General features: G+C 38.5%; 1 protein-coding gene across 1 annotated transcript in view; it reads right to left on the bottom strand.

Annotated features, from left to right (window-relative positions):
• Positions 1 to 970: 970 nt before the first annotated feature.
• The window catches only part of slc6a17 (solute carrier family 6 member 17), a gene marked incomplete in the record, with an annotated part of 20,110 nt that continues 12,141 nt past the window's right edge, over positions 971 to 8,939 (bottom strand). The window contains 6 exon segments of the mRNA XM_014019970.1: positions 971 to 4,767; positions 5,736 to 5,898; positions 6,228 to 6,387; positions 6,473 to 6,665; positions 6,834 to 7,026; positions 7,118 to 7,359. Of these exon segments, the coding sequence (XP_013875424.1) occupies positions 4,405 to 4,767; positions 5,736 to 5,898; positions 6,228 to 6,387; positions 6,473 to 6,665; positions 6,834 to 7,026; positions 7,118 to 7,359 (1,314 nt within the window).

Genomic DNA, 8,939 nt, shown 5'->3' with positions numbered 1-8,939 from the left:
GGGGGGTACTGTGAGGTTTTGTGTTCTTGTGTGTGTTATTCTTGTTGTCTTGTGCCTCTCTCTTGTGTACTCTTCATGACATTACCCCTTTACCTCAGCTTCATCCTTCTCCAGATCTTTCCATTCACACCTGTCTGCACTTGTAATTAGCTCATCTGTCTTCCATTTCCACTCAGCTCTGCTTTGTATAAATCCTGCTCATTTTCTCTCCACCTTCGTCCGATCATTGTTTGGGTCTCTGCCCTGGCTTCCCTCTGTGTTCTCCTCGTTAATTGTAAGTTTCAGTTTTGCTGCCACGTCGGCTCTTTATTTAAATAAAAGATTTTTACTTTGAACCTGCCTGCTTGCCTGCATTTGGGTCCAAACCTGCCTGCCAAACCTGATGGTAGCTTAAAAAACAGGCATCTGAAAATGTGCTGAGGTCATTTTGACCAGATTTGACCCAATCCTCAGTTTGATGTGATGAATCAGCAGTATGCACACGTTCAAACTCCATTGACCTCCACCGTGTCTGAGCACAAAATTTTCTTCTTGAAACCAAAAACTATCTTTTTAACTTGTCATATTTCCAACATAAACACTGTAGAAATTAAAACTGTCTGTGAGGTTTTTACTTTCACTTCAGGAATGTTTTCAACACACCTTTTTTTTCTAGTGTGCTTTCACAGAAAACTGCTTTTTCATCAGTTTCCTACGAAACAGAATAACAATGACACAAACTCCAAAAACTTTCTTAGGAACTGAGTTATTTTATGTCTTTTCAGACATACCTGACATCTTATATCCATCTTCATCAGAGGTGTCACAGCTGATGTTTTTAGAGGCGGTGTCGGCCCACCAATATTGACAAGCTGGCACCGCCTCCTGCTGGCTTCACTTCTGGTATGTTTGAAGATACATAAAACAACTCAGTTTCTAGTCACAAAAGAAAGATTTTAGGATTTACTGAATGTATAGACGACACAAACGGTTGAATAAAAGTGGTTACTTTATTTGTCGCTTCACTCCATTGTGTTCACACACAGCATCTCTCTGTTAACCTAAAAGTTAAACTTCCTATGTTAGGCTACAGTCAGACATTTCTTCCTGAATTTGCTCCCAGGTTTCGTGCTGGACACCATCATCGCAGTTTTAAAGTGAGAAACACACATGAGAGATCCCACTCCACTGCACTGATTTAGATAAGCAGCACACAACACTGAAGGAGGAGAAAAAAACACAGAGTGAAACACCAAAAAAAMCCCTACAAGTAACTTTTTCTCTACACACACTCACACACGTGCCCTCACACCAACACACACACATACACACAGACAGGCGCACAACTATTTTTTACTGAAAACAACTACACAAACACCAACAGACACCAATGTAACGTTACAGACAGTACAAAAATCAAAAAAAAATATCTGAAAATATACAATTATTATTTACAGCTCAAGTATACACCCTGTCACTTTCACTATATAGATACTCAGTGTGAATTTATCAGAATGTACATCAAATATGTACAGATTAAATACATCATCTTAAATACTATAAATATAACTATGTTTGGTCACATAACGATTATTTGCACATTGAAATAAATTTACTGTTACTCTACTTTTGTCAAGTTCCTTTTGGTGACTGAGCTCAGATAAACTCTAGGAGTTGTTTGCAACACAGCGAGACGAAACAAAGAGACCCTGGAGTTTTTGTTTTTCAGTTTTCTTATTCATATTCTTAATCAGTTTATATTATCGTTACTGATTGGTAAAAAACRTTTTTACTGCCTGAGACCATACAGAGTTTAAACAGTGTTAGCAAGTGTTCTACCCTGGTCAGATACAACTTTATTATTAATAAATGCAGCATATCTTAAAGAAAACTCACAGACATGATTGTGCTTTCATCAAATCTGTTGCTAGTAAAGTCCAGTCGCTGTTTACTTTCTTTTTTAGAGTGGCAGTGTGCATTTTATTGTGCAGAATTTAACTGGCCTGGACTATAAGTTTCTTCACCCATTGAGCTTAAAGTGGCTCACAGATCTTGAAAAGTATTTTTAAGAAAAGAGAGAAAACCTCCTGGATGATTCTGTGCTCTCCTACAATGTGCTTTATTCTAAGGAAAAGCTGTTGTTATGTGTCCTTCTGTGCTGTTGGTGGGCAGTGTTTTGTGCATGCTTTGACATAAAATCTGTTAATCTTTACATGCAAGATTTTACCAATCATGACGATTATAATCTAATATGAAGACCTAAATAAACTTTTCATGCTTATTTTTAATGCCTGAAGTGTTTGCAGCCAAAATAAATATTCAGTTTTTTGTGCTATAGACGCAACACATTTTTCTTGGTTATTATTATCAGTGTCACAAGCATTTATGGGAATATATAATACATGACAAAGATGTGCTATTAGGTTATAAATGACCTGTAAGCAGAGCAAACGCTGCTACAGGAACTAAACCGAGAAGAAAGCTTAAACAGAACCAGTCATCATAAAAGTTTTACAAAACAAAAATTCAAACCCTTTTTTAGGAATGACATAAACCAAATAGGAAACAAAATAATTTAACATTTTCTGTTTGTGCCTTTAGTGGATTTTCAACACCCATTTGATTTAATTTTAACTTAGAAAACTAAGTTAATAACATTTTATTTGTGCTTAACAAACAACTCCAGGGTCTGAATCTACTTAAAGTGCTCAAGTGAACGAGACAAAACTCAAACAAACTCACTAAAGGTAAATAATAATAATAAAATGACAAAAGCGTAAGGCAAACAGATGACACAGATGCTGTTCAGGCACCAAATACTGTGACTGACTGTGCTTCACACTATTATATCTGTTCAGTCATGGTGCTCTCTCAGGGAGGGGCCACAGAACGAAGTGTCCTCTGCTGTTCAGCAGAGACACCTAGCGGTCAAATCCAAGTACTACCACTTATTTCCAAACATGAATGTCACAGTACATTTCCACAGTTGTACAAGAATATACAATAAAATAAAAAACAAAGGCTTTGTTTTCACACTTTGGATCACAGAAAAGACATTAAAGTGTAGCTTGTAGTGCTGATGATGTAAATGTGGTCACGATTTGAGGAATGTATCAGTGTTGAACCTAAACACCATCCACTCAGGGGTGGACTATGGTTGATCCRCGGTGCAGGGAGGCAGTGAACCACCTAATTCAATGCCCTGCGATGACATCGGTGAGTAAAAACCTTACAGGTGAATCAACAGCTGTGCAGGTGGAGCAGACAAAGCCGTGGTGTCCACTCCTCCTGCACAGAGAGACAGTCTGTTTCTATGGAGCGTTGCCACGGCCTCCCCTGAGTAACGCAGCTCTATTTTTAAACGGGCCGGGTCACCAGGAGCTCAGTGGCAGACAATACACCGGCATCTGTGCGTACACAAAGACAGAACCACCTCTCTGTCTGCCTTTCTAACAAAGATGCCTGGCTGATACAACGTCAGCCGTTTCATTCATTAAAATCTGCAGATTAAAATGGAAAAATCTCCATTCTTGACCCAACAACAAACAACAACACGCATCGTCGCTGGTAACATTTCCATAGCTTTGCTTATTGAGGAGGAAGGTTGTTTAAAAGACGAATGTTTCTCCATTTTAAGGCTCAGAGATGCTCTAAAGATGGCTGTGCTTCGGTGAAGAAATGGCAAACAACAAAACTACACTTTCTTCTGCAGCGTGTCYGCATGACTTAAAGTGATGTTTGAGACTATTGCACAACATATACTCTATTTATAAAGATTTCAAATGTACATTTGGGAAATTGAGATAGAAGGAGATTTTACGAGGAGTCTGATTATTTACTATTATTGCTGATGCACGATAGGCACAATAAACTAAGATATAATGTGCTTGTAACACCATGAGAGTTGTCTACCACATACTGTTATGGATGCATTTGTAACCTTTCATTTCTTCAACGTAAGAAACCTTCTTATACTGATCAGAAAAAAGGTGTTTTTATGTTTTTGAGCCTCCTTCTACTCTATTCCCACAATTCACAATCCTCTCCAATGAACCAGAAAAAGCACAAACCGGTAAACACACAGAATTACAGCTCAGTACAACACAAAGTTTCAGCATTGGACACTCCTTAACCCCCAGAGTTTATCATCTAAACTCTCAAACGACCATTCTGGATTATCTCTTTGCTCCCGCCTTCGTCCCTCTGTCTCTGCCATTTTGTCTGGATGGAAAAACCTTTTCACAGTCCGTGTCATGAACCGTGTGTGATGGGGCAAAAACAGGGGGGCAGAAGATTTTAGCTCTGAAGGTTAAGGTGTGGGGAATGCTGCAAGTGATTCTTCTCTTCCTCTTTCCTTCCTCTGTCTTCCTGCCTTCAGCCTTAGAGGGTGCAGGTGTGGGTTATAAGATGTATGAGCTCAGTGGATCATAGCTCAGATTCGGGCGAGCCAATGTTCTGGTAGCCYGTCTTGGTGCTGGTGCCATAGTTAGTGTTGGTCATCTCCTGGGTGCCGCCGGGCCCCAGGTAAGGGCGGTGGGCGGGCATGGGGGAGGGGGTCTCGTTGGGGTTCTTGCCAAGGATGAAGCGCTGCTCGTCCTGCTCCTCCAGGTTGGAGATGTCCTTCATCATGCCTTTGCGGTAGGAGACGGACAGCTTGTTGGAGCCGTCGGAGATCAGGTTGAAATGGCGGGCGATGAAGACCATGGGCAGAGGCAGCATGGCCACCACAATCAGGGCGTACGCCATGGCTAAAGCCCAGGGGGGGTAGCTGTGGAAACGCTCCGAGCCCTAAGAACGAAAGAGAGCAAAGTCGTGGGATGGAGAAAAAAAATTTACAGAGAAAAAGAGATGAAGTGAAAATGTACATACTTTCAACTCTCATTTCTTTATATTAAAATGATCTCGATCAATTTTTTTGGCTTTCTGAAGTCCTTTTAAATTTATTTTTTATTGGTTCAACTATAGAAATCTATGGAGTTAAATCAGTGACAGCTTACATTGATATTGAAAAAGAGATCTGGCACTGAAAAATGAAACATTGACAAAAGAAACACTGAAAAAAGAAACATTGAAAAATAAAACATTGTCATTGAAAAACACAACATTGAATAAATAAACATTGAATAAATAAACATTGAAAACTTAAACATTGAAAAAATAAACATTGAAAAGATTTTGGCATTTTAAAGTTACAATGCCAAAATATTTTCAATGTTTAATTTTTCAATGTTGTGTTTTTCAATGACAATGTTTCTTTTTTCAGTGTTTCTTTTTTCAATGCCAAATCTCTTTTTCAATATCATTGTAAGCTGTCACTGATTTAACTCCATAGTAATCAGAATAAATTTGTTTCTGTGACAAACTAGTTCTTTGCTAAAGTCTAACATTGTCGAAAACCCTAGTTCAGCTCCCAGTTTTAGACTTTTTATATTTAAAAGATTTTATATGTCAGATTTAAAAGGCTTAAACATAAAAAATAAGCATTTCTCTGAAAACCGTTACTTGACTTTGAAGTGAAAATGAGTGAAAAGAAGCAAAAGGCAAACAATAAAACGACCTTCAGAAACAAACAGCAGATAAAATCCACCAGAAAGTTTGACTCCTTCAAACTAAAGCACAAAAAAATGAGGAACGACTCAATATGTTTTTCCACAGTGCAGTATATACATAAATACTTATGATAAAATTGTAAAAAAAGATTGAAGATGGTTTCCCTATGTCACAGTCTGCATCTCAAAAAGTCTGGATGAACTGACCTCGTCTTCCTCCCAGGCGTTGTACCCTGCAGGACTGACAGCCATCTCAATGACAGTGGCAGTGATGAGCACCACTAAGATGGCAGGCGACACATATTTCCACATATAGAAATAGAAGGAGTACGGCCTGAAGCCAAGCATGTCCTCCAGATCCTGCATGAACCTGCGGAAAGCAAGAAATGAATAAATGATACAAGGAAGTAAGAAGGGTTTTGAAATGTTAGATGAAGACTTCAGAGACTCTGGAAAGTGGACAGTTTCAAAGCAAAAGCGAGGCTTGAAAAACTAAGAAATAAGAAAGAACAGCATCATAATGAGCTAGTAAAACTGAAGTTTTTCTTTTTTTCTTTAAAATCCTCAGCTACATTTCTCCTAAATGCATCCTCCAGGTTCATCAACACTCAGCATCTATTAGTGAATGAATGAAAGAAATCAGTTGCTTCTTTAAGAATAAACAAATACAAGCTCAATAAATCTTCCCAAACAGGTTACCTCTTAGTGCCATAGATCCAAGCTACTGAGATGTTCTCCAAGATCACCACCACAGTGAGAGGCAGACCAGCAGAGTAATCATCAAACATGGTGACAAAGTAGTTTCCTGAGCGCTGCACGAACAGCAGGCCTAACAGGAAGGCTATTATACAGCAAACCACTGARGAGCAGAAGCAAACAAAACGTCTGGTGAAAAACTGATCCAATGCTTGGATTTTTGAATGACCTGCCGGGTCAGAACCTACCGCACAGGATCTCCTTGCGGATCTTGAAAGCGTCCAGTATGGGAGTGGTGATCCCGGTCATGGTTCCGATCATGCTTCCCAGGCCCAGGTTGATCAGCATGAAGAAGAACATGACGGACCAGAAGGGGCTGGCGGGGAAGTGGGTCATGGCCTCTGTGAAGGCAATGAAGGCCAGGCCAGTGCCCTGAACTGCCTGCAGGATGAARAGAAATCATCACTGTGGTTATGAAGGTGAAGACTGAGCTGCTGGAACAACCTCCATCAGTAGCTTCAATTATTATAGAGCAACTGTAAATGTTCTTATGAAGGCAGTAAAGTCCAAAACATGTCAAATAATCAGGTCCAAACATCGTCCTCTGACCTTATTCAGCTCATCCTCCAGGATACAGGCRTCCAGGCCCAGCTGGGCGAAGTTGTCCTCCTTCACAGTTTTGATGACTCCGTACATTTCTGTGTAGTCCTGAGACGACAGGTGAGAGAAGTTGATGTGAGGAGGAATCAGCTCTCTGCTCAGCACACCTGTGTTCAGGTAACCCAGAATCTTCTCTGCATTCCTGAAACATAAAGCGGAGAGACATTAAAGCGTGCTCTGAAAGATACAAAGCTAAAAATAAAAGAGGTTTGTTTTTTGCACGACATACTCACTCAATGACACACTTCTCATTCATCACGTTCGCTTTGAAGCCCAGCACGGCAAACACCACCAAGGTGGCCAGGATGGAGGTGACGAAGTTGATGATGGAGACCAGCGAGGCGTCGAAGTGGCAGTTGTTGTCTCTCTTGTTGTAGCTGGAGAAGGCGATGACGCCGCCGAAGCCCAGCCCGAGGGCGAAGAAGACCTGCGTGGCGGCTTCTCTCCACACCTGAGGCTCCAGCATCTTCTCCAGCTGACATGAAAGGAGAAAAAATAAAAATAAATCGAAACAATTATTTCCTATAAAACAGCTGAACATTATTATTTATTATACACAGTATTCAGTTTTTATTCATCGTCATGAAGGTGATTCACAAGCTGCTGTTTGCTTTAATAAACCATCTTTTTGTGACTTGTGCAAAACTCAACCATTTGATTTGCATTATTAAAGATTATAGATTTAATTTTCATGTTTCACACAAACATAATCACATTATAAACAAAGTCCAGTGTCATTTTACTGTCTCCCACCCTCCTTATTTATTCATATTTCAAAATAAAGTGTTCAGACTCATTTCGTCATGCGAGTTCCAAAACTTAAATGATAAAAATAATAAGTCACTTCACGCACTATCAACTAGCAGGTCAGCCTCACTTCTTAAAATGTCCAAATTGTTTAATCAAGAGCAAAATTAATTTATACATTTAAGTTTAATATTTTACATGCAGCATGAGGTCTATACACATAAAAATGTTACTACAAAGTAAACAAATAGCTCTACAAACCAAGTCGTAGGTCTCTATTTTTATAATAAAATTCCAAAAGACAAATTTTGTTCCCTCCTCATATTAATTGATAAAAAGATTTCTTTGTAATTTTTCAAGCTCACACTTCAGTAGTTACGTATGAGTTGGGTGAATAAAGTGAGAATTGATCAATAAACATGACCTGTTGCCCTCATTTCTAACCAGAGCTAAACATATGTAGCAGAGTGGATAAAACAGTATCACCCTCTGTCTCATCCCTCACATGTTTTTCACCCTAAAGGAAGTGAGAAAACCTTCTCCAGCTGCCACAGTGTGATCAACATCCACATGTTGACTATAATGAATCTAACTTAAAACATTTTAAAATCTATCTGCACACCTTTAATCACAGGAAAAATCTTTGTGGATTCACCCTAAGCATTGTTTAAAAAGGTGAATTTTGTAGCTGACATATACATTTAATGATAATGTTTCCTTTAAGACAAACTATTTTTATAATAATTTTATAATTATTACTTTTATTAATTTTTATTTTATCTTCAATGCATTTAAGAGTACATCCAGGCTGCTGTAAACATTTCCCTAACCGTCTTGCTTGAACTGTATTCTGCAGTTCAACTTAAATATAATTTAGGGCCAGTTTGGACCAAAGTCTGTTGTCTTAATGCCAAAGATCAATAGCATTGATCTGTCACTCATTCTACAAGAAAAAAAAAAAAGAAAAGAAAATGTTGAAACATGAGCTGAATGTGATAGAAAGCTAAAATAATTTTTATAAGCTGTGCATTTAAATCATAAACAGAAACTGTGGATTCATTTAAATTTTCAAACAATAYGTCCACATAATTGAGCTTTTTGCAAATTTAATAAAGAATTATTGCCTCAAAAGCAATAAATTCATTCAGTTGTTTTCACTTGGTACTTTACTAACAAATTACTGTGTACAGAGCAGTAACGTGAGTAAAATAATGTTTTTATTTTTTTAATAAGTGGTGAAAATGTGCCGATTTTTCAAAACACATGTTCACCACAAGAGGGAGACACTGACCCATAGCTGTGTTAATA

This window comes from Austrofundulus limnaeus, unplaced genomic scaffold (genome assembly GCF_001266775.1).
Source record: "Austrofundulus limnaeus strain Quisiro unplaced genomic scaffold, Austrofundulus_limnaeus-1.0 Scaffold3, whole genome shotgun sequence".
Lineage (NCBI taxonomy): Eukaryota > Metazoa > Chordata > Actinopteri > Cyprinodontiformes > Rivulidae > Austrofundulus > Austrofundulus limnaeus.
Note: the sequence above shows the minus strand (reverse complement) of the source record. Positions and strands in the feature narration are given on the sequence as shown.